At 36.6% G+C, this 23,486-nt stretch overlaps 5 protein-coding genes across 7 annotated transcripts; 1 reads left to right on the plus strand and 4 right to left on the minus strand.

Annotated features, from left to right (window-relative positions):
- Positions 1 to 268: 268 nt before the first annotated feature.
- On the minus strand, positions 269 to 3,424 carry LOC111496873 (uncharacterized ATP-dependent helicase C144.05-like). Of its 2 annotated transcripts, none has more exons than XM_023147413.1 (5): positions 3,289 to 3,424; positions 1,729 to 1,879; positions 1,562 to 1,628; positions 1,236 to 1,470; positions 269 to 813 (listed from the first exon to the last, which is right to left on the minus strand). In XM_023147413.1, exons 2-5 carry the CDS (start codon positions 1,834 to 1,836, stop codon positions 603 to 605), a joined length of 621 nt encoding a protein of 206 aa, XP_023003181.1. In that variant the 5' UTR covers positions 1,837 to 1,879; positions 3,289 to 3,424; the 3' UTR covers positions 269 to 602. The 2 variants fall into 2 exon arrangements, with proteins under 2 accessions (XP_023003181.1, XP_023003180.1); XM_023147412.1 differs by lacking the exon at positions 3,289 to 3,424 and adding an exon at positions 3,090 to 3,278.
- A 1,802-nt stretch (positions 3,425 to 5,226) lies between these two features.
- LOC111496870 (CBS domain-containing protein CBSX5-like) lies at positions 5,227 to 7,564 on the minus strand. Its single transcript, XM_023147409.1, has 2 exons — positions 7,133 to 7,564; positions 5,227 to 6,329 (listed from the first exon to the last, which is right to left on the minus strand). The coding sequence occupies exons 1-2, from the start codon at positions 7,468 to 7,470 to the stop codon at positions 5,486 to 5,488; spliced, it is 1,182 nt and encodes a 393-aa protein (XP_023003177.1). The 5' UTR covers positions 7,471 to 7,564; the 3' UTR covers positions 5,227 to 5,485.
- Positions 7,565 to 11,383: 3,819 nt separating this feature from the next.
- Positions 11,384 to 12,739, plus strand: LOC111496872 (stem-specific protein TSJT1-like). Its single transcript, XM_023147411.1, has 4 exons — positions 11,384 to 11,695; positions 11,807 to 12,047; positions 12,147 to 12,267; positions 12,373 to 12,739. Exons 1-4 carry the CDS (start codon positions 11,475 to 11,477, stop codon positions 12,564 to 12,566), a joined length of 777 nt encoding a protein of 258 aa, XP_023003179.1. The 5' UTR covers positions 11,384 to 11,474; the 3' UTR covers positions 12,567 to 12,739.
- Positions 12,740 to 13,124: 385 nt separating this feature from the next.
- LOC111496871 (clathrin light chain 1-like) lies at positions 13,125 to 15,552 on the minus strand. Its single transcript, XM_023147410.1, has 3 exons — positions 15,138 to 15,552; positions 13,924 to 14,077; positions 13,125 to 13,830 (listed from the first exon to the last, which is right to left on the minus strand). Exons 1-3 carry the CDS (start codon positions 15,467 to 15,469, stop codon positions 13,396 to 13,398), a joined length of 921 nt encoding a protein of 306 aa, XP_023003178.1. The 5' UTR covers positions 15,470 to 15,552; the 3' UTR covers positions 13,125 to 13,395.
- Positions 15,553 to 15,992: 440 nt separating this feature from the next.
- Positions 15,993 to 23,436, minus strand: LOC111497294 (RNA polymerase II C-terminal domain phosphatase-like 1). Of its 2 annotated transcripts, XM_023148059.1 has the most exons (14): positions 23,358 to 23,436; positions 22,579 to 23,265; positions 21,388 to 21,864; positions 20,762 to 20,972; positions 20,379 to 20,536; positions 20,205 to 20,275; positions 19,946 to 20,051; positions 19,692 to 19,775; positions 18,874 to 19,428; positions 18,686 to 18,749; positions 18,048 to 18,175; positions 17,890 to 17,943; positions 17,152 to 17,248; positions 15,993 to 16,801 (listed from the first exon to the last, which is right to left on the minus strand). In XM_023148059.1, the coding sequence occupies exons 2-14, from the start codon at positions 22,840 to 22,842 to the stop codon at positions 16,674 to 16,676; spliced, it is 2,397 nt and encodes a 798-aa protein (XP_023003827.1). In that variant the 5' UTR covers positions 22,843 to 23,265; positions 23,358 to 23,436; the 3' UTR covers positions 15,993 to 16,673. The 2 variants fall into 2 exon arrangements, with proteins under 2 accessions (XP_023003827.1, XP_023003826.1); XM_023148058.1 differs by lacking the exon at positions 23,358 to 23,436 and having other exon boundaries at positions 22,579 to 23,334.
- Positions 23,437 to 23,486: the final 50 nt, after the last annotated feature.

Raw genomic sequence — 23,486 nt, forward strand, 5'->3', positions numbered from 1 at the left:
TTGACAAATATCCCAAGCCAACTGTTATAGGCAGAATTTGAGAAGGCAAAGTTTCAAAGGGGAATGTGATTATCATATAAAATTCAAATAGAAAAAACCCATTTACTGTGATGATGTTAGAGAAAAGTGGTTGAATGTTCATCACCATCATCATCACACTCATAACCCATCAATTTCCTGCTATCATCACATGACTTGTTTTCTGCTATTAATGATTTGGTAAGGAAATCATTAGAAATCTCGAGAGATCTTTTCCCCAACTTGCAAAGAAAAATAAAGCATTCAAAGCTGCTTTGATAGATAACATCAAGAATGTACAAACATATACAAATGTGCTAAATACAAATTTTATGGAAGACTTCAAATCAAACTATATCAACTTCGCCACCCAACACACCAGTCCTACAATAACTCAAGACTGGTTTTTTCCCCTTCAGAAATGGAGGTGGGAAGAAACAGTTGGCTAGTCTTCTCTAGCTTTTACTATTTTTTAGCCGAATGCATTTTAGTGCTTTTGTCATGACCTCTCATGCCAAAAGGACTATTCATTTGGAGAAAAACTACCTAAAAGAGTGACATTAGATTACGTATGTACCAATCACTTATCTTAGATGAGTATCGTAGGTGTCGAAGAGGGAGTCTGGAACAATCAAAGGCAGTTTGTCTATGTACTTGAAAAGCCTTTGCAGATTCTCTCGAGTCACTGTCGCCATGTCCACAATGTCCCTGTTATCAGTAAATACCCAGAGATCGCCAGAATTTACTCTCTTAAGACTGTCACGACAGAATGGGCACGACTGGGAACGTGTTTGCCTGAAGTACATTCAATAGAACAATAAAACTATTAGAAGTTGATATAAGGTAGAAAGTAGAAAATAGATTCAATTCAAGAGGTAGTCCAGAAAGAGCTGACTGCTGAGTCTATAATTCATCAGAAGATGCATTAATTGGAAGAGATATGCCAAATGATACTCCACATGCAAGACAATCAAATCGGAGATATGCCAAATCGGATGAGGGTATCAAACAATTAATTGTCTTGATCTTAAAGCGCTTAAGATGAAGTATCATGAGGCATCTATCCAATTAACTAAAGATGAACAGAAGGCTTAATGTGTACAGGAAAATTTTGTTCCGAGAATCTGTAGATAGCCTTAAGAACCCATAATTAATCCCTCTTAGTGAAATAAGTTAAAGAGAAAACTGAAAATGAAGAACAAAAGAGATGAGAGTACCATTCACGGTAACATTTCAAGCACAAGGCATGGTTGCAGTTGGGCAATACAACCTTGCTAGTAGTCTCCATGCATATTCCGCATTCTTCTTCTCGTTCAATGTCAATATCTGAAGACCATATAAGTTCGTCGTCATCTCTTCTTCGATACCTTTCCATGCAGACAGCCTTCTGCTTTTTATCTTCGGTATCAGTAACACCTCTCTGAAGTTGCAATAGAGAGGGGTAAATAACAGCTGATCATAGGACAGTTACAGAAGTCAGCAGTCACAATATACATATATATCAAACAATCATCTGATGGAAAATGCGAAACTCAGACACTACCATAGAATTCCCTGATGCTTGCTTTTCTCTCGTTAGTGGACATGGTGGTCGTACCATCCACATAGACCTGCAGCACAAGATACGTGGAGAATTAAGCAATGTTAACACGTTAAAATGGATTTTAGGGATGATTACAAAATATAATGCTATGAGGCAACAAACTTAACCTTGTAAATTAAAATTCTCAGCAGTCCAAGGGCTCCTGCAAGATGGCAGTCTGTCCATTGCACTAGGAAGAGGAACAAGTGAGCAGCAGGACTATATGATATTCTCATCTGAAGACAGGGGCCATCATATTCCCCGGGAAACTCTGATGCCCTGCAACTCAGGAATAATTAAACATTAAGTTGAGATATCTGACAAAACCAGCAATCTTGAGAATCTCCAAGCATTGCAAGAAATCACAAGCATTCAAACATTTCAGCTTTTAATTCATCTGTCAATTTTCATAGCCTGGGACAGAGCATGATTCATAATTTAAAAACTATGACATATTGGATATTTTCATCTTTCCTAGACAAGATCATACTTCTCACAACTTCAAATTAAAAAAGAACAAAAAAAACTAAGAAATTGTTGTTTCTAAGTAATTTTTTATTTAATTTTAAGGGAAGTATGTCTTTTTCATTCATTATTAGGAAATAGGAAGGAGGAGTTATCACACGGCAAAATGTAAATGCAGCTTCTGGAATAAGTGAAAAAATGTTACAGAAAAGCACTTGAATCTCGAGAGATAGAAACGATATTAAATGGGTTACAAACTAGTCTCTCAAAGAAACTACTATACAATTCAAGTTTTGTTATACATAAGGGATCACTACAACTAGGTGGCATCCCTTAAATTATACAAAACAGAGCGAAGGGTTTTGGGCAATGAAGGCAAGATTTAAAAACAAAAGCACGAAAAAGAATGAAAAAGCAGAAAAATCGGTAGAAGAAAATAGCAAACTTGTAAAAATAGAATGAGACGGCACGATATTGATACTGCAAAAACAGGCATTCCACAAAGAGAACCAAAACAATGATACATTCAACTTGTAGGTGACAGATACACAAAGAATCGGCTTCCCGAGTTCAAGAATATGTCGATCATTATTCATAATCTGTACAACAAGACCACAGTGAGATGCAGAGAGCATAGAGAAGGTCCTAAAACACATCACCAATAAACCAAAGAACAATTCATGAAAATGATGACAAAAAACTCAATGTGGGGAACCATTGACAAATCATCTAACGACAAATGAGCAAACTATTTACCCTTCAAGAAACTGAGCCATAAAACAGAGAGAAACGAAACTTGTCTTTACCAAGATATAAACCATCGTTGACAAATATAATTACTCAAAAACAGCAACTTCAAGATCCACAGTACTAAAAATCAAAATCCAGAAATTACATTTCAAGCAAAATTGAGGGGGCGAAGCCAAAACCCCAAAAGTGATCAGGCAAAAAACTACAATAGACAGTCAAATACGAAATTGTAAGAACAGAGAAACCCAAAAAGGAAAAATCAAAGCTCACTTACAGAGTATTAGCATGCTGAATATCAGCTTCAAGCACTTTGAGGGAGTCCTTGAACGACTTTCTCATGGAAGATACATACATATCCAAAATCAAGCAAAACGCAACCAATTCCTTCAAATTTCCCCTCCAAAAAGCAATAGAATAAACCCTAATCCGTTCACGAAGAAATTAAAATAAAATTAAAAAAAAAAAAAAAAAAACTCTCAATTTCTCTCTCTGGGAGTGGGTAGGCAGCGTGCGAGTCCCGTCTTCACTCCTTTTTTCTCTAGGAGAGTGTGTTTTAGACCTTCGTGTTGCTTCGGTGCAGTGCCTCTTGAAGGCGAAGCAGATAGTGGGGGGCCACGTGGCAGATATACGGCTCGTCGCGAGCCTCGGAAGAAATAAAATATTTGAAATATTAATTAAATAGACAATCGCAATAAATTTATTTAAAAAGGAAAAAGAAAAAGGAAAAGATCAGCAAAACGCAGCGTTTTATTGGAAACGGCCTTATCCATTTCTGCCGGCCCTTTGCCCCCCTCTATAATTACCATTCTACCCCTTTGTTCTCATTCTCATTTTTTCATTAATTAAAAATACTTTTCTTTTTCAAAAATCTAAAAAATAAAAGCAATTATATTTTGAAAATGAAATATTTTATTAAAAAAATAAAGAACCGAAAGGTCAATGGTTAATTTTTAATTCTAAAGAAAAAAGCTATTTTGAGTGTATATTTAAATATTTATATAATACCCATCCCTTCCCCTCTTTTTTAAAGAGATGAATTTACGTGATGTGACATGACACATCAGAAATCATTTTCTTAAAAAAAATGTTTGAACTTTATGTTTGGTGGAGTGGTTGTGTGGTCTATTTTGTTTCTTTTAAGATCCTAAATTATAATTTTGGCTGTATTATTATTTTCCGGCGAAGTTTTTTATTTAATTCTGTCTTCAATTCCCAGCTCCCAAAACTCCCTTTCACTCTTCTCTGTTTCACCGCCAAAGCCCAAAATGTCCAGACTTTGCTCCGCCCCAGATTATAGTGCCAATGATCTTATGAAATGGTTGCACCTCCGTTCAGATGGGATATCACATTGCAGCAATGATCTCGGTGGACAGTATCATATCATTGTGTAGGATCGTGCTTACTATATTAGATTCATTGAACATGAACTTCGACAACGTTAGAGTAAGAGGAGGCCTGAATGTCCTGTCCTAAGTATCTAAGTTTCAGTTTGGACAACAGTAGTAATTTTGTGCAAGTTTTCAGTTGCGGACATGACGGTTCTTTTATGCTTCTAAACCTGTTTAACTGTTGGATGATGAAAGTCTCATATCGACTAATTTAGGGAATGATCATGTGTTTATAATCAAAAAATATTTTCTCTATTGGTACGAAGTTTTTTGGGAAGCCCAAAGTAAAGCCTAAGTTATGAGAGCTTGTGCTCAAAGTGGATGATATTATACCATTGTGAAGAGTCTTATTCATCTAATACTAACCACGCAAAAGAAAGTCACAATAATAAATAATAAAAAAATTAAGGGTTTAATTTTTAATACTTCCCTTTAAAATAAAAATTTAAAAATAAGTTATTTTTATAATTTGCGAATTTTCATATTCTTACATATTTATTGGGATCTATTCTTACATATTTATTGTCCTCTATTAAAGACAACATTATATACCACCTATCTCAAGTGACCACCACCTACTATTAGCAACAAGCTCCTCCACCTTTGGCAACGACTACTAGCAACAAGCTCCTCCACCCTTGGCAACGACTACTAGTCGTTAATAACGACCATTAGCTACCTCTGATGACTACAACCACATGATGCCAACTACACTATCAATGACCATCTCTAATGACCAACATCAACAATCACGATCTACCAACAACTACCTCTCGGTTGATTCCATGGTAGTTGGTCAATCTATTGTTTTAAATGCAAATTTGAACTTATTGGTTATTATAAGAATTTTAAATGTGGATCAAATCAAAAAAATAATTAAACTAAAGGTAATCCAAACAGGCCCACAATAACCGAAGCCACTGCTTGAATGTTAGGCTTCGCTCGGCCTTGCTTCTTCTCTTACCCCGTGGTCTTACTCTAAAATCTAATACAATCTGCAAACCAAATCAATCCATTTCAATGTTTCAAACGATACCCAATCAATTAGCCCAAATTTAAGTTGCAGTAGACAACGAAGTTTATCCAGTAGAGAAGCTACAAGACTTGCACTGGACTTGGGAAAGACATGAAGAGAGAGTCGGTCTGTGCTTGTTACGAATTAACATTATACTTCAAAATAAAGTGAGCAAGATAAGATAACTGAGTTCAAAACACACCCCACACGTAGACGCAGTAATTATAGTTTAGGCTTAAGATAATGCAAGCTCTTGCTGAGGCCTTTTTAACACATTGATTCCAAACGCTCGCGGAAAACCTTCAACATCGACACAAACGTGATTATGCCAACCAATCTTCCATCGTCTTCGACCACCCACAAATACGGCACACGATGTGCAAGCGCTTGAATCATCACTGCCACCAATGAACTCCGGGGATTGCACACAGCAGCCTCTGAGCTCCTCACTTGCCTGGCTGAAGGCCTTCCAAACTTTCCACTCCGTCCCAAGCTAGAACCAGAATCGTCATCTGATGAAGTTGAGTAAAATGAAGAACATGATGACATTGCCGAGTCTTCTTCCACCCACTCCAACAATGCCCCTAAGTTTCTTTCCTCCAGCCTGTCTTTGACCAGCTGCACCAAATCCTCCGGCGGGTCACCACAGTCCACATACGCCATTAGCTCACCTGCTGAGAGTGTTGCGATTGCAGCAGTTACGGTTTCATTGCAAGAATTCAATGTCGGGGGTGAGATTTCTCCAATCAACTTCCCATCAGAGTCGACTATTGCAATGGCGGATTGGTGGATGATGGCTTGTGAAAGGAGGGGCAGGGCAGAGAGAGCAGGATCGTCGTAGTGTATAGCGAGGATGTTGGCTGTGTCGATGGCGTTGAGGGAATTAATGGGGGTGATGGAGGTGGGGCTGAAAAGCCCAATAGAGTTTAGGAGGTAACGGATTATGTCCTCTTGGGTGAGCCAACAGTATTCAAGGTTATTGTGAAGCGTACAGTCGAAGGGAGCAACTTCCTTAAGCACCTTCTTTCTGGACTTCGCGAAGGTTCTAGTTTGAATTGGGACTACGAGATTTTGTGCACCTTCGAGGAGGAGATCTATAGCTTCCACCAAGCTGAAAATTATCGGAGAATGTTATCAATTTATACAGTAAAAGCAATATTTATCTTGGTTACCTGGGAGAATTGGAAAATGAAAAGATCTATGATATAAAATTCATAATAATCAGCCCTTAGCTCGAATTCTTTTATCACCTTTATGGATCGATTAAGGTTTGATCAAAGTAGACAATTTCAATTCTCTATTGAAGATTGAAATAAAGGCAAGTTCAAAAGGAGATGCATAAGATTATGAACTACAAAGATGTGTAGAACGCAACAAAACAAAAAAGATCGCTAAATTTTCCAACACAGATCGAGAAAACCGAAAGGAAAGCCCGACAATTAGAGTTACGAGACATGCAGAAACCAAGCCAACGAGAAACGACGGAAGAAATGAAAATTCTAGCTAAAGATAAAATTGGATAAAAATACAAATACAGGAAACAGTATATTCAGATACAAATTTCAATACACGGATGAATGCGGTTTTGTAGTTACAAACGAGGGAAACACAACAAAGCTTCACTTTATCGTTCTGAGATTGATTTTCAAGATCAGATGTGAATTCTTGAGATGCTATTAAAAACAGCCCAGCATTGAAAGAGAGTAAATGAAAATTGCACGTTTTTGAGAGCAGAGAGAGTACAGCAATATTCAGTTCCAACTCTGGAGAAACCAAGAACGCCATAAAATTTCCAGGAGAAAGTCAAATTAGAATCTGACTAAAAAATCACAAAGTCCAGATATAAAAGGAAAATTCAAAACCGAAGAATCATGTATTTGAACCAATAAGGTCAAAGAAAACAAAATTACGCACCTAGCATGAGGCTGCAAATGCCTAACGATAACAGGAACCTCAGGAATGATAACCGAAATAGAGGAATGAAGCGCGACGGCAGGTTGCCAGAGATTCTCTTCTCTACAGAGGAAAGAGACAACATCGACCACGGAAATCTTGCCGACACATCGACAATCGTCGCCGGAGCCGGATTTGGAGGAATGGCAGGCGCAGTTCCAGACGCTGATGTAGTTTTCACCAAGCCTCTTGAGTGCAGAGAGGGCGTCGGCGAGTGTAGCCGAGACGGAGATGGACCTTAATGCAGGCTTTCCAAGGCATATATCAGAGACCTCATGAGCCAACAAACGCACTGCCATGCACAAAGAGGAGAAATGAACAGAGAGAGTGGAGCAGAAGCAGCGGTTGAAGAAGACGCTTCTAGAGAGAGAGAAAAAAGGAGGGAGATATTGAGCCCGTGATTTTGTTTACAACTTAATTCCATTATTTATTGGAAGAGGACGTGCGCCTTTTCATTTTAAAAAATCAAAATTTTATTTAAAAAAAAAATAAAAAATAAAATTTGAGGCTAAAATTGGATATTAATCTTAAATAATTTTTTTCTTTTTAGAAATATTATTTTTTGCTAAAATGAATTTTAATTTAACGTTAATAGACATATATTGCCTCTTACAATTTGGTAACCACTAAATTACTTCATAACTTATAATTAAAATTGATACAATATGAGTATACATATTTTTAATATTTAAAAAAAAAAATATTCAACGACCAAATGAAAGCAGTGTACGAAGGGAAATAATAATAAGGCTCATTGACCAGGTCTGGGTGAGCCATCTTTTCAAATAATTATGGTATTGGTACCTTAACGCACAAAAACCTAAATTTATTGTTTGTTCCACATTAACTTCAGTTGAGTCTCAGATTAAGTCTAAGTTTAACTTTGTTTTTTAAATTTTTACAAAGCTTTTAAACGACGACAATAGCTGTTTACTGCCAACTCACGACAAATATTTCCGATTGGATGACGAATATCTATAAACTGGACGTTGAACGGCTATTAGACAATTGTAAGTAAGTTTATACCTGTCTTAAAAACTGAATACATGACAGATGATAAGTCTTTGCGATTTTGTGGATGGGCATGACAACAGACAATAAGTACATATAGTTTCCGTTCGAGTTGGGTCAAATTAGCTTTAAGTATACTAAATTCAGACCTTATAGTCTAATTTTTATAATTTGGGTTGGATCAATTTGAGTTGTGGACTCATTATTCTATTGAGTCTGCAAACCTAAGTCACTCTCACTCATGCAATTCTAAGAATAATTCTGAATAAACAAAAGTTCATGGTTAGCTCAAGATTTAGATCGAGTTACCTAGGTCATCGAATAAAAAAAAAATCAATCTCAACAGTAAACGACATTATAAAGTGAGAGTGATTTTCTTCATGGTCCGATCTCATGTAATACTCATTGCATAGGACGCCTCCACTCACATGTCTCCACATGTACAATTTTAGTGATCACATTGTTTATATCATATACAAAAGTGGGTCGCATCCATAGTATCCCTAGAATAAGGTACTCAGCCTTATCTTTATACTACATATCATTTTGACTATATACTTGAACTTTATCAACTCTTATGTCTCTACATATAGTTCAAGTAATCATACTATAGCCAGAGTGTTCTTAGTTTATTGGAGTTAGATTAATAATCGTAAAGTTCACTTTATTTAATAACAATCTTTACTGAATAAACAACAATAATAACTTTATTGAAAATAGAATATGTTTTTATTTACAAACTATTAGTTTTGGGACATAAAACCCAACAAACTCCCACTTGGACTAAAACTCTAGTGGGGTTTTATAATTGAGTAGAGAGAAAAACATAAATACAATAAACTAGGGAATCACATACTCATGCCTTTTCTCCCACTTGCTCTAGATTACATAACTCGCAGTCCTAGACTCACTAGGTGCCCTTCAAACACTTTAGCTGTGAGGGACTTTGTAAATGGATCAGCAATGTTGTGCTCTGAAGCTATCTGTGTGACGATCACGTCTCCTCGTTGCACAATCTCCCTTATGAGATGATATTTGCGCTCAATATGTTTTCCTCGCTTATGGCTTATTGATTCTTTTGAATTTGCAACTGCTCCACTGTTATCACAATAAAGAGTGACGAGAAGATGCATATTTGGAACGACTTCCAAATCAGTTAAGAACTTCCTAAGTCATACAAATTCTTTTTACTGCTTGTGCATACTCAGCCTCTATGGTGGAATCGACAATGCAACCTTGCTTTATGCTTCTCCATATTATTGCTCATTCGTTTAGAGTGAAGACAGATCCTGATGTCGATTTTCTCGAATCTACATCGGTTTGAAAATCTGAGTCAGTGTACCCTGTAAGGATCAGATCCTTAGTACCGTATATTAGCATATAGTCCCTCGTTCTTCTAAGATACTTAAGGATATTCTTAACGGCAGTCCAATGAGCACGTCCCCGATTGGACTGATATCTGCTGATAATTCCCACAACATAGCATATGTTGGGTTGGGTACATCAGACTACCGACCGTTGATGCATAGGGAATGTGTCTCATATTCTCAATTTCTTGAGGTGTCTTAGGATTTTGTTCCTTCGACAAATGAACTCCATGCCTGAAAGGTAATAATTCTTTCATGGAGTCATGCATCTTATATCAAATCAATATTTTGTCGATGTACGATGCCTAGGACAATGCTAGTGTTTTGTTCTTGGAATCCAAATGAATAAAAATATAATAAAATATAAGATGCAATTATTTTAGACAAATTTGTATAAAAAACGTAGTGAATAAAATTGAGAAATAAAAAAAAATAAAAAATAAAAATGATGAGGGACATGAAAGCTTAAGGACGTGGTGTTGGGTTTGAGGGTATCCACGTTCAGCCCCTCCCTCCATTCATCTTACCAAACGCCATAACAGTTTCCTATGACTTTGTCGGTACAGTCAACCACCCTGTTCTTGCGCTCCACCAACCCAATTAATTTCTATGACTTCTCCATTTTACTCTTATTTTAACTTAACATGGAGTTTCAAGTATTCAAAATTTACGCCTAATTGGGCCGGCCCGTTTGTATAGAATGTGCAATAAAAACGGCCCAACATGATCGGATTGGATTGTTTGTATAGAATCTGCACAATTACCTAATTGGGCCGGCCCTTTAAACTTTTTAATGGAAAATATTAATACTTTATTATATGAAACTTCAAAAACACCTTTAAACCTTTTACAAAGGATTAAAAAAATATTTTAACAATTAGTACCAAATTTCAAAATATACTCATAATATACCCATGTACTCTTAAAGGATTTTAATGTTATATTTAAAATTTCATGTGTATTTTTTTTAAACATAAAATGTATTTTCGATTTCTTTTAAAAAATCAAGAATATTTTTTTAACACTATTAAAAGTTTCGACTGTATTTATGAAAAAGAAAAATACCAACGATTTTCATCCAAAATTAAGGATAACACGTCTTCTTTAAAACTATTTTTGTTTTTATTTAGTTTAGGGGCGTATATTTTAGTACGTATTTTTATTAATTTAACTATAAATATATATGTATATATTTATACAATAATAATGTCATTCTAAACAAAACTCTAAGCTAAATTTAAAGGAAAAACTTTAATTATGAAATTTTAATGAAATTTATTAAATTAATGTGAGAGCAGTATTGGGTCCCACCAAAGTAAAAGCTGAGTAGGATCCACATCAAGCTAAATTCTCCACGCAAACCAAAACCTCTCTCCATGTTCTTAATTTATGGCTGTGGATAATTCTGACACTTTTCCACGTCATCCACAATCATATTCATATTTCACTTTTACTTTTTTGGGAAATAAATCATTTGCTTACAAAATACTCTTAATTTTTATATACTCTTTAAATTAACAGTTTAATCATAAATTCAACCAAAGTATCAATTACATATTTTTATAAATCTTTAATAATTTTCTAAAATTTCATATTTTTAAGCAATATTATAAACAACTGATAATGACTTATGTATATTAAAAAATATTTTAAAATTAATTTAAATACAAAAAGTTTACTTTCTTAAAACTGGATAATAATTTTAAATCGAAAAAGAGTTGGAAGTCGTTGTGACCTGATTACGGTACTGGGCAATCCGCGTGGATAAAACCCAGATTAATCCTAGTTTGGATAACGACGCCACGTCGGCATTATTATTCTTAACACCAAACACCCTCCATAAATACTTCTACTCCATCAGTTCTCCACAAATCCCATTTCAACAAGTTTGTTCGTTCTCAGTAAAGCGAAGATCTGCGCTAAAGATGTTGGCCATTTTTGACGCCCAGTCGGTTCAGCCACCGCCGGAGCTCCACAGTCCGGCGTCCCATCGCCTTCCGACGACGAAGCCTAAGCTTCCTCGGGAAATTCTTAACCATTTCATCACTTCTCCGTCTCGGTCTTGTGGAGCTCTCTCCATGTCTTTTGAAAATGCAGCGTTCCTCGCGTTCGATCCATCTGCTTCTCGATCTACTAACCATCAATCGTAATGAATACTGATCTAAGATTCTAAATCCATTTTTTGATCTGTGAAATTACGAGATCTGAACTCTCTGTTTTCACCATTAAACTGAGTAATTGAATGTCAAAATGGCAGGTTATTTTGCGGGTTGGATGAAATGTACTGTATGTTCAAGGGGAGCTTGAACAACTTGAGCCTCTTGAACAAGCAGTACGGGCTATCAAAAGCTACAAACGAAGCCATGTTTGTGATTGAAGCTTATCGGACCCTCCGAGACCGTGGCCCCTACCCGGCCGATCAGGTTCTTAAAGAACTCGAAGGCAAGTTCGCCTTTGTGGTTTTTGACCGCAAGGCCGGCTCTGTATTTGCAGCTCTGGTGAGCCTTTTTTTGTTCTCTGTTTAGGGAATTTGAATTGTGGGTTCTTTTTGTTTAGCCAGAAAATGAAATGGGTTTGTCAAATTTTGTTCGGAACAGGATGCAAATGAAGGGATTGATCTGTATTGGGGTACTGCTGCTGATGGCTCTCTCGTAATTTCTGATGACTTGGAGGTCATTAAAGCTAGTTGTGCCAAGTCATTTGCCCCATTTCCACCTGGTAATGTTTAGTTAACCTTTCAAGGATTAGTGCTAGGATTCCTAATAATTTTTCAACCCCTTCTTGAGGAGTCGGAATCTGACGTGTATTTCAAAAAATTGGCAGGATGTATGTTCCACAGTGAAAGAGGGCTAATGAGTTTTGAGCATCCAACGAAGAAGATGAAGGCAATGCCAAGAATTGACAGTGAGGGGGTGATGTGTGGGGCCAACTTTAAGGTTGATGCCCAATCGAGGGTTCACAGCATGCCACGTGTTGGAAGTGAAGCCAACTGGGCAACCTGGGGTTCACATGCCTGAATTCACATTTCCAACTCGTTTTATTGTGTTTCTTTTTACTAATTTCTGGGTTTAAAATTCGTACTTTGTTTATGTTTCGGTCTGTGTACATATTTTGCTTCCGGAAGACTTATTCAGCCTTCAGAGCTATGTGGAAGTTTCAATTAATGAAAAAGGAAAAGTTTATCACTTTACATAATGGGTTATTTATTTAATGTTTTTCTGGTTATTATAAGAATATTTGACTAATATAAGTTTTTACATTATTATAATTGTGGATAATAATAGAAAATCATAGCACACAGATGTACAGCTCTGGGAAGATTCCTGAATTAATAACATATTCTAATCCAAATTAATGACGATTATAATATTAAACAATAATGTCTTCAATGGGATAACTATATGAACTAAAAATAAAAGAGGATCAAAACTGATGAGCTGGATGAGGACTCGAAATTAAGTATAGCACAAACAGGAATCACAACAATCAGAAGGAAAAATCCTAAGTTCTCGAACAAGAAAAAAAAAACCCCATGATCACAGATGCAAACCAGAACCTCGACTAAACTGAAGAAATTGAATAGGGTAAAGTGAAGACGTAATTTCAAAGAAGATGTTTGAAGGGGGTGGCCATGTCAAAATCAGAACCTCGACTAGTCCAAAAGATAATGCCACTAGAGACCGTCATAAGGTACAGAAGAATAAATGTTGTATAAGATCACAGCTGATTACACATTCAAATGCAAGATAAACGGACGAAAACAAAGGAACCTCAGAGGGAAAAGGTAAAGAAGTATGAGCAGAATGAAGTTGATACTGGCTATGGCTATATCATTATTGTGGCAAATTATTCTTCAGCAGCAGCAGCAGCAGCAGCAGCAGCAGTTTCTTCTTGAGGTTTGTGTGAGGTGCCATTGGCTGTGGCAGCTCCAGGTGCAGGATCAGATGCTTTTGTTGCTGCATCTTTTTCATTTTTGGTATCTTTTCCATCCTTGGCATCCTTGGCATCTTTGGCATCCTTAGCAGGTGGGGGTGGAGGTGGTTTCATATGAGGAGGGGGTGTGTGCTTCAATTTCACGAGAATTTGTCGCATTCTTGAAAGATCGGTAGGCTTCCCCGGTTTCGGACCTTGAACAACTAAGATAGATGGTTTCTTATCTTGATCCTTCTTGCCTCTCTTTTTTTCAATATTAGGAACTTCATTGGGAATTAGTTCTGCAATGGCTTTCCAGTATTGTTTATCAGCCTCTTTATGAAACTTCTCCTGATTTGCAGAGTATAACTGCTCCAAAAACACAAAAATCTTTTACTTTTAAACCAGAGCTAGAGAAGAATGAGAACATTGACTCAAGAAATGGCACAAACTAAACTGTACCTTCTCTCTTTCTCTGTTGTTAACCTTGTTACTCTCAACATTAAGCTTTCTTTTCTCATAGAAACCTATTTTATACTCCTCAGCTTCTTCAATGATTTTGATTCTCAATTCTTTTTCCCTTTTCTCCTTCTCTTCAAGCTGAACAGCATTTTGGCTGCACCAGCAAAACCCATAATTTCTAAAGTTCAAAAAATTGGAAACGCAAAAGATGTATACTAGGAATCCATCTTCAAAACTCAAATTGGCCATCAAATACAAATTTCACTTTCTGCGATCAAAAGGGAACGACAAGGACATTCTGTGACACCCACTAAGGCAATTAAACGACAGAGAGAAAGATATCAAGAGTTCCAAAGAAATCAATCGAAGATACACTTAATGCAGTTTCTCATTTTAAGAATCACTCGGACGTTTTTGTAATTCTTTCATCCTAAACAGGGAACAAATCCTAAATATTCCACAATATGGATCATGGCTAAACCAAATCATCCACAGTTATCTTACCAGAGACTTGCCTAAATTCCGCTTGAACTTCCACATAGGTCAACAACAAATATAAACCTACTGATAATTCCTAATGTGACGTAAATGGCTATGCCCCTGACTGATATACTAATATTCCGGTGGAAGAAATTCCACATAGATTAACAACAATATACACCCACTGATAGTTAGTAATTTGACATAAATGGCCATATCCCTGACTGATCAACTAATGCTCCGCTGGAATTCCGCTTGAAACTTCCAGAGATTTACATAAATTCCGCTTGAACTTCCACTTAGACCAACCATATAGACCCCCTGAAGCAATTTGACTTACTGGCTTGTCCCTGGCTGATCTATTAGTATAAACCTCGATCAGGGCTCACTAAAGCGATAGCTTCTTCATCTAACTGTACTAGTTGAGGTACAGAAGTCCCTAGATCTAAGTTCCTTAATTCACCACCTTTAATGAAAATCGATCAATATAATTTCCCACATCAAATCAGTCTATGTAGAACTAGGAAAGTAGAATGAAGAAATAGTCCAGATCAAAAAGTATTATCAAGTAAAAAAACACTAATAGGAGACAAAATTAGTAGAGATCTGAAGTTGTTCACCGAAGAATCAGATCTAAATCGACACTTAGATTCAAAGCACCAGCAACAGAAGGAAAGAAAAAAAACTCTTCGGCTCCAAGAAATCTAAAAAAATTGAGTGTGTCAAGACCTTACCGACGCCATTCACGTAGAGCATATCCTTCCTCCACGCCCATCTCGGTCGGAGGCGGAAGAATTGGACCATCCGACACGAAAACACCATCGCCAACTTCATCCTCAACCACGCCATAGCCGTTTCCATTTCCGTTCTCTACATGAATCGGATCAAATGGAGCTTGAGAGTAGTTAGTGCCCGGATCGTCGAATCCGAAGACGTCCGGCGACGCAGCAGTGTGCTCGACGCTTACATCAGCGTCACCAGGGAAGCCGCCGGAGAAATTGGTGTAGGATCCGTATCCGCCATAGGCATCTTCGCCGTCCATACTGTACGCGTCGAAGGAGGACATTTTTTTTCGCTCTCCAACACCGCAGAGATGTCCTTATAAAAAAAACACACACACGGAAATGACTCTCTTTGAAGCTATTTTGACCATTTTATATATCGTTTACAGATTTTTAACGGATCATGAAATCATTAGAAAATTTTATCCAAAATTTCAACTATTCTTCCATTTCTTATTCCCTTTTGGTTAAAATACAAAGAAAAATCTACAATAATATTCAAATTTTGACTGCACACGAGTTTGTAATCGCCATAACTAAAATTCATTTATTTATTTATCAAAATTATATTTCCTTGTAAGTTTATCATATTGTTCTTTCAATTGATCTTCCAATTCAAGGAAAATCCCTGTCTGTAACAGAATCAAACAAACTACCCTGTTGTCATGGTAGATTGATTTGAGAACTTAGGAAGAACAATTCTAAGAATCGTTACGATCTGGATACAAAACAAAAACAACATTCAGTATTGTTCAAAACAAATCCTAAAATGGAATTAGAAGATTCAGGTTTGTATCTGTTGACATGTCAAACAACCAGGGAGAAATAATATTCAAAGAACTCACTTTACAACTCTATCACCGATTACATTGTTCTCGAGCTCGAATGACATCAATGGGGGCGGGGTGGGTGGGGTAACTGGTTAATTTAGATGTGGAACATTTAAGGGTTAGTTTACTAATGTGAGTAATATGAGTTCGCAGATCAAGAAAACATTCCTGAATAGAATAGATATTGACACATCAAAAATAAAAAATAGAAATTTGATCCGCCAATATGATCTCCCAAACATGTTGGAGTGAATAAGTCGCCAAAGCAGCAGCCTTTTGCCACCTTTTAAGAGCAAGGGCTTCAGCTTAATGGGAGAAAAGATTCAACTAATGCAGGCAGTTATCAATGCTCATCTCATTATCTCGAGATGACCCAGATGCAGGTTAATGGAGATTCAGCAGCAGCATGATCCTCAGTATGAACACTTCACAGAGAATACAGTTGTCATATCACGTGGAGATAGCGTTGCTGATATCAGAAGAAATTGAATGAAGAGGAATAGGTTGATCTTGCAATTTGCCTCTGGAACGAAACTAGCAGCAGAAGTCCAAGCAAGTAGTAGACCAACATAGTGAGTCTTGATGCTCTTAACCTCAAATATGCTGAAACATGGTTTTTCAAGAGGGGTCATCAACAAATATGGAGTTCATAGAAAATTTATTTAGTTTTTGGAAGATGGCCGTGGAAGTCCAGCTTCATTCGTTTTCCCGATCCGTTATCACTGGGAAACTTGTTTATATCATTTGCAGATGTAGAGTCAGCCTTACAACGTGATACGTAAATGTCTGCAAAACATATCATAAGTTAGCCAGATTCACTTTAGAAGTTCTCATTTTCATATTCATGCTCTTTAAATTGCCTCCTAACAAACAAAATTTTGCTAGTTTTAAGCAGTTAAACCATTTGCATAATAACCAGCCATAATAACAGACAAAATTTTTAGTTCTAATATCAGTTAGTATTCCTGATCTCTGACATCAAATGCCTCAATACAGCAGAAAACACTAAAAAATAGGCTAGATTTCAACAAACAAAATAAGGTACAACATAAAAACTATAGCAAAACATAAATATTATAAACACATAATAGTAAAAGAAAAAAAAAATAAAGGAAGAAAGAATGACGATTCCATACTGGCCAAATTCTTTATAGAACCTTCAGCAGCATGACGCTGAGCTTCCCTTCTTGTTTTACCAATTCCTTCTCCAATTTTCTCACCCACAAACCACGCCTATAAAAGCAAAGAACAAGTTCCCATGCTCTATAATCAGAACAAGTGGATAAAAGCAGCACTTAAAAATAAAGAATGTGAAATCTGCTCATTTTCCCTCTATGTAAGCACAGACACAACCATAGGTTCACAAATCAATTTATACGTCTAAATTTTGGGAGCTCGATCAATGAAAACCCCAAACGAATAATGGTATCAATTAAAACCTCAAACTTTCATAAGTGTATCAATTTACACCATCAGTTGGATTCCATATGAAAAACATTAGTTTATATGTGTGCGAACTTAAAATAAAATCAATTAAACCCCTCAACTTTTATAAGTGAACCAATTTAGATTATTTGTTTTAAATAATGGATAATTTTTAAATAAGAGGTCTAGACTTGATTAATGGACGATTTTCAAATTGAGGGTCTATAGGGATAGTTTATGACTTTAATTCACAGAATTATAAATTCCCACCCGTGTGAACTCAGTGTAAATTGATACACTTGTGAAAGTTCAAGGTTTTGATTGATACAATGATTAGTTTAAAGTTTAAAGCTATATCGATAGAAGCCCAAAGTATAGGGGTATAATTGAATTTGGCCCCACAAGATTTATAAACCAAAGAAAAAGTGGAGGAAAGAGTCATANAATACCTCGACAGAAAACTGTAGATCTGCACTGGAAACCAACGCCGACTTAAATTCCACCTACAAGTTTTTTCAACTCTTAAGGATTGGATGGAGAAGGGTGCAACAAATGCAAAACTTAAGAACCTCAATCTCCTATCATGGAAAACTGTGTCTCAGATTACCTTGGTGCCAAACTTCATTGCAATTTCCTGTAGAGCTCCAACAGGAGTTCCACTCCAGATGGAGCATCCAGATTCAATGTCATTATCTCGACTTCTTGAAGATGATTGATTCATCGGAACCTCCTCACCTTAGGAAAAAAAAAAAAAAAAAAAAAAAAAAAAAAAAAAAAAAAAAAAAAAAAAAAAAAAAAAAAAAAAAAAAAAAAAAAAAAAAAAAAAAAAAAACTATTACAGAGTGTAACATAACCTCAATGAAATACAATAATAACTAATACAATGATTATCTTATCCAAAAAAACTAACATGATAATTACTAACAAAATGCTAGCTAGAAAAACCCTAAATAAATATTACCAAAGAGAAAATGGCCTGAAAGTAACACCCACAATTTATATAGATACATCAGAGAAGGACTAATGGTCCATTGATTCCTCCTTGGAACCTTAATACGAGATGAAGGGTTTGACTCTCTTTGATGTTAATCAAAGTGAAATTGAAAGAGTGACCCCCAAGTAGTAACAGACAAGAAAACTGGTGATGAATTCTGAGCAACTTAAGATTCAGAAAATACAAGCCAAAATTTTTTTGAAACCCATAAGATTCAGAAAATACACACAAGCGTGTCAAACACGTCTCACCTGAGAAAGCAGGATAATTAGATGGCCTACGACTTAATCTTGCACGATCATCTCTATAAAAAGCCTGCACGGATCAAAAAGAAAAAAAGGGCACTGAAAAATAGTACCGTAGCTTTCCTCCTGAAAAAGGGGAGCCAAAAAGGGAGAGCTCCATGGATAGAAAATAATCAAAATCATAATCTAATTACTTCTTTTGACAATCTCTGATTTTCATGAGGAATTCTATCTGGTGGAATGGAACCATCAATCTTGGGGAAAAATGAGGAATGATTGGACCTATGCTTCTCCCGCATTGGTTCTGCATCTACAGGGAACTCTTTGCGTGCAGGCCGATTTAGTTGCCTTGGGCTCATTTCTTCTTCCATTGGAGACCAACTTCCACGTGATTGTACACGTGGACCAGCAACCTGCTGTAATGGAGGGGGCCGCACTGAAAACGCAGGTTCACTAGGTGGGCGCTCTCTTATATCTTGCCCATGTTGCAATATAAGGAGCCTCCGCCTTGTATCAGGATCTAATTCGGATTCTGGTACTTCACCCTCCTCTCTAGCTGGAGAGCATTGTATACTTGGTTCAGTGGGGGTCACCGAGTTGACATGGGGAAGCTGCATGTCCGGAAAATATGGCAGAGACACCTGTTTTGGAGGAGGTGGAACAGCGCCAGAAGCAGAAGCCATTGTGTATTGAAGAGAAGACACTCGTGGATCTGCACTGTTGATAGTTGAAGAAGCCAAAAATGCGTCCTAGGGAAGATGGAAGATCAATACTTTTCAGATATGTATGTGGATGATAAGAGAGCAAGACCTAAAATTGGAGGAATATACCGGCACAATGACTAGTGATTGCTGAATGCAAATGTATCGAAGTACCTTGAATATTGAAGTACTAATAAGGATGTTATGCAAGGTATTATTACATTCACTTTCCTTGACCTAATCAGTTCCCTGATATATGCTTACTGAAAGTTTAATAATGATCTCAATCAATGATCAATCTTTGTCAGTACCTTCAGTCTTCTTTCAACGTCCATGTCTGGCATGCCATCAAAAGTAAGCATATCTTTGTTTCCATTAGAAACAGAGTATTCATCCTGAAAAACATATAAGGGAAAAGAATAAAGCATTTAACAAGTCATGAAACAAACTCATATACTCCCCCCACCCCAAAAAAAACAAAAAAAAAAGTAACAACATGACCTCGTTTTGAAACTAAACTTGATTGTTTTAGGGGAAAAGAGTTTGATAAGAAATCCTTACTGACCTCTGAAACAAGATAGTTGCTCACATCAGGAGGAGAAGGAATATCATTTGCATCATCTTCATATGAAATATCAGAAATTTTTTGCAGAAGGATCTCATCAAATTCCCTGAAATCAGAGAAAGGTTGTAACTAACGAATGAGAATATGCATGAACTAGAACCATCTTCCAACGCTAAAACCTTAATTTTTAAGTATTAAGAATAAGATAACCGAATGCATATCCTTTTGAAAGGAACTTTAGCAATCTTCTGAACCTTACTTGAAAAAACCACCTCTAACATTGCACGCAACGTTTCTTGCCACGCATAAAACAGGGACAGCATTGTTTCCCTATAAAAAGGAAGGAAAAAAAATGCAACTTGAGATAAAACAGCAGGGTGACTTTTTAAGAAATCTTTCAAACTGAAATGCCAAAATGCAAGTTAGAATATACTTCAGCATTAGGGGCATAGTAAGGAGCAAATGCAGGCACGACATGCACTCGAGGTTGATCCTTTTCATCCCACACTTTCAAACGATCATCAATTACTAGAGCCATCTTTGGGTGGCAAAACCCATCCTGGAAGACGTTGAACAAAGACTTCCTAGAACCTAATGACATGGGCCAAAAGAGTATTAACAAAGACGTAATTTGAGAATCTTTAAGATTGCTGAAATTCTTAAGGCATGACTGTAAGCAGTTTCAGAATTATTCCCTCATCAACAAACTGCCATGCTATACCATTCCCTAGGAAAAAAGTGTATGAAAAATCAAAAAGTGCTACTGGTTTGGGAAGGGATCTTTTTCTTCTTTGAAATTAGCTTAAACTTACTAACCAGACTTGACGCAAACAATGCGATCCAACAATTCCTTAGGATTTATCAAATTTGAATCTGGATCAAGAAGCCTCCACATCTCTAAAGCATAATCCCTTTCAGCCATTGTACACACATAGACCTCAAAACGCTTGCGACCTCTTGCAGTCAAGTAGCTCCGAAGATCTTCCCAGGCAGGTCTTAACTTGACGAGAACACTTGTATCACGTATCTGTGGAAGTACAGCAGTAGATGAGATAATAGAACTATCACTCCATGATTTCATAAAATAGTTACGATTTCATAAAATTGTTTGTAACTTCCACTATGCAACAAATTAGCCTAAATGATACATTCTTAAACAAAACAACTCATGCACCACTTAAATCAGTGTTATCTTGTCTCAAACAAACAACCTTAATATCGAAGTATCTTCACGCATTACCATTACAGATACATAGACAAATTACGAGACTCATAAAAACAAAGAGAAAAATATGACAAAGGGATAGTAGAAAAAAAAAAGGCAATGTGAATATATGAACAGTCAAAGTGAAAAACAAGATAAAAGTCTTGTTCATGGTCCCTGCACAATCATTGGACATAAATTTATAACTGCAAGCGAAGGGTACACTAAACCTAGTTACCTGGGGGTTGATACGCGTCAGTATAATATTCTTTTCATACAATCGTAATATTGGTCGAACAATAGGTTGATGATTGCCAGACAATGCTGGAACAACCTCTGATTGACTTTTAATCACTTTTCCATTCTCAATAATCTGATCATTTTCTGCATATTGCTTCAGAATTAACTTGTCATCTTGATATCGTTTAACCTCTGCCTGCATGCCTGAAGCACGCTGTTGATCCACCTCACTGCTTATTTTCCGCTGCAGGGCTTCAATTCTATCCTCAAATGAGCGCATTGTATTTGCAACCACAAGTGTCTCATCAAGATCAAATACAATGCCAAGACATCTAAGATTCAACATGATGAGACAAGAATTGTAAAGTCCAATTGCAACAATGAAACCCCAGAAACATGGATACTGCTTGTCATGATCTCTAGAATACATGGCTACCAAATGGAGCTCCTCCGCTCCAAACATCATTATAGCAGTCTGTTGGAAGCAAATACCAGTCATCAGTTTTGGTAACACATCCATATTAAGGACAACAGAACAAGGAAGAATAGGTCACCTCATCGATGAAAACTAAAACAATATGCAATAAGAAAGCAGAAATTTTTCCAACTAGATCAACAACAGAACCACAAGTAGGATTAGAAGTTTAAAAAATCAAATCCAGCGGCCAACCAAGTACTCCCATCCAATAAGCATCTACACCAATTTCAGCTTATTGAAATAGTAGCTTTAATTGGCTTGCAGAACAAAATCCTTAGTTTAATACAATGTTGAAACTACCAGCATCAAAATCTTGAAAAGAACATCACCAGCAAGACATAAAGAAAGAAAACAGGAAGAAAGAAGGAAAGAAGTGAACGTCCTCTGAACCTAAGTCTAGGAGTTAGATTTTGCCATCAAAAGCACATTCATTTTGCTCCGTAGGTTTAACCAAGACATATAGAAAGATAATCGGGGGTAAGTTGCAATCATACAAAAGTCACAAAATGTGAGGCAAAATTGCAGTATCATTCTCAACTAAAGTGAAGTTTTCTCAACATGATTGGAACGTTTCTAGTCCTTGCCAGAAGATGAGCAGAGAGTGCTTTAGAATACAGATTTTCTTTTCCTAGTTCGTATTAATCTCTTTTTTTGCTTTTTAACTTTTGTCTTTGGGTCTCCTTTCTTTATCATTGAGTTGTGTTTTTATACCTTATTCTCCATGATACACGAGGAATGCAATTGATAGAGCGGCGTGTCCTGTGACTGCGAGGTCTTTGACTCCATTTTGAAGCAAATTCCAGAGGCTGCAATGGTATGAAGCACTGCAAGTGGTGGACACCTCTCACTCGGTTGCGAGAAGTGACTTATTCTGATTTCCTTCACTTCGATGTTCTTGTCGCCATTCTTTTCTTCTGGGTAAATCTCTACCTCTCCCAGTAGCTCATCCCCTTGGTAAACCACCGACTTATACATTTTCCCTCCAAATCTCCCTCCTCAATATGTCACTGCTTGGCTTTTTGGCTCCGGAAATTTCGTGAAGTTTCTATATAATCCCATGGGTTTCAATGAATTCCTTTCCAGACAATGAGAAATTTTAAAAAGATCATGATCGTCCAGAATGCTTTAGATTTGATCCATTTTTTTGCAAATTTAAACCACCGATCTGTCGAGAAACAACAGAACAAACAAAGATTCAGGTTCTTCTTTTTTCATGGAAAAATTTACGATCCTGATTGATGATGATGATGATGATGAACCAAAAAGAACAAAGAAAAAAAAAACTCTAATCCTCTCGATCTCTGATTTGGGGAACTCTTGTTTTGTCTCGGTGGTGGTAAGATAATCCTAGGGCTCGTATTATGGCGATAACGAAGGAGTCGTCAATGACATGAAACCCTAGATCCAGAAAGCGAAAGGTCAAAATTTCACAGTAGACAAGACTGTTCAAAAAAAAAAAAAAAAATTAATTAATTAATAATCAAACAAACCTAATTAAAATGCTTCCACTTCCCGTAGCTTCGTATTTAATTGTTTTTTTAATGACTTTCCTTTTCCTCTGGAAATTTTCTATTTTCTACTTTTAGCTATAATTATGTGAGGCTTCGGTTTCTTGACAT

This window comes from Cucurbita maxima, unplaced genomic scaffold, assembly GCF_002738345.1.
Source record: "Cucurbita maxima cultivar Rimu unplaced genomic scaffold, Cmax_1.0 Cma_Scf00023, whole genome shotgun sequence".
Classification (NCBI taxonomy): Eukaryota; Viridiplantae; Streptophyta; class Magnoliopsida; order Cucurbitales; family Cucurbitaceae; genus Cucurbita; species Cucurbita maxima.

Excerpts from the sequence above, each read along its gene's own strand:
- LOC111496873 (XM_023147412.1), bottom strand. The coding sequence starts at position 3,169 with ATGTATGTATCTTCCATGAGAAAGTCGTTCAAGGACTCCCTCAAAGTG. Across the intron at positions 1,880-3,089 it reads ATTCAGCATGCTAATACTCT|GGCATCAGAGTTTCCCGGGG; the intron begins GTAAGTGAGCTT and ends CCTGAGTTGCAG. Across the intron at positions 814-1,235 it reads TTGAAATGTTACCGTGAATG|GCAAACACGTTCCCAGTCGT; the intron begins GTACTCTCATCT and ends AATGTACTTCAG.
- LOC111496871 (XM_023147410.1), bottom strand. The coding sequence starts at position 15,469 with ATGTCCTCCTTCGACGCGTACAGTATGGACGGCGAAGATGCCTATGGC. Across the intron at positions 14,078-15,137 it reads GCTCTACGTGAATGGCGTCG|CCAAAATGCTGTTCAGCTTG; the intron begins GTAAGGTCTTGA and ends TTGCTGGTGCAG. Across the intron at positions 13,831-13,923 it reads ACAACAGAGAAAGAGAGAAG|TTATACTCTGCAAATCAGGA; the intron begins GTACAGTTTAGT and ends TTTTTGGAGCAG.
- LOC111497294 (XM_023148059.1), bottom strand. The coding sequence starts at position 22,842 with ATGTATAAGTCGGTGGTTTACCAAGGGGATGAGCTACTGGGAGAGGTA. Across the intron at positions 20,973-21,387 it reads TGACGCGTATCAACCCCCAG|ATACGTGATACAAGTGTTCT; the intron begins GTAACTAGGTTT and ends GTACTTCCACAG. Across the intron at positions 19,776-19,945 it reads GCAACTATCTTGTTTCAGAG|GATGAATACTCTGTTTCTAA; the intron begins GTCAGTAAGGAT and ends TATGTTTTTCAG.
- LOC111496872 (XM_023147411.1), top strand. The coding sequence starts at position 11,475 with ATGTTGGCCATTTTTGACGCCCAGTCGGTTCAGCCACCGCCGGAGCTC. Across the intron at positions 12,048-12,146 it reads GCTCTGTATTTGCAGCTCTG|GATGCAAATGAAGGGATTGA; the intron begins GTGAGCCTTTTT and ends TGTTCGGAACAG. Across the intron at positions 12,268-12,372 it reads ATTTGCCCCATTTCCACCTG|GATGTATGTTCCACAGTGAA; the intron begins GTAATGTTTAGT and ends AAAAATTGGCAG.
- LOC111496870 (XM_023147409.1), bottom strand. The coding sequence starts at position 7,470 with ATGGCAGTGCGTTTGTTGGCTCATGAGGTCTCTGATATATGCCTTGGA. Across the intron at positions 6,330-7,132 it reads CATTTGCAGCCTCATGCTAG|CTTGGTGGAAGCTATAGATC; the intron begins GTGCGTAATTTT and ends GATAATTTTCAG.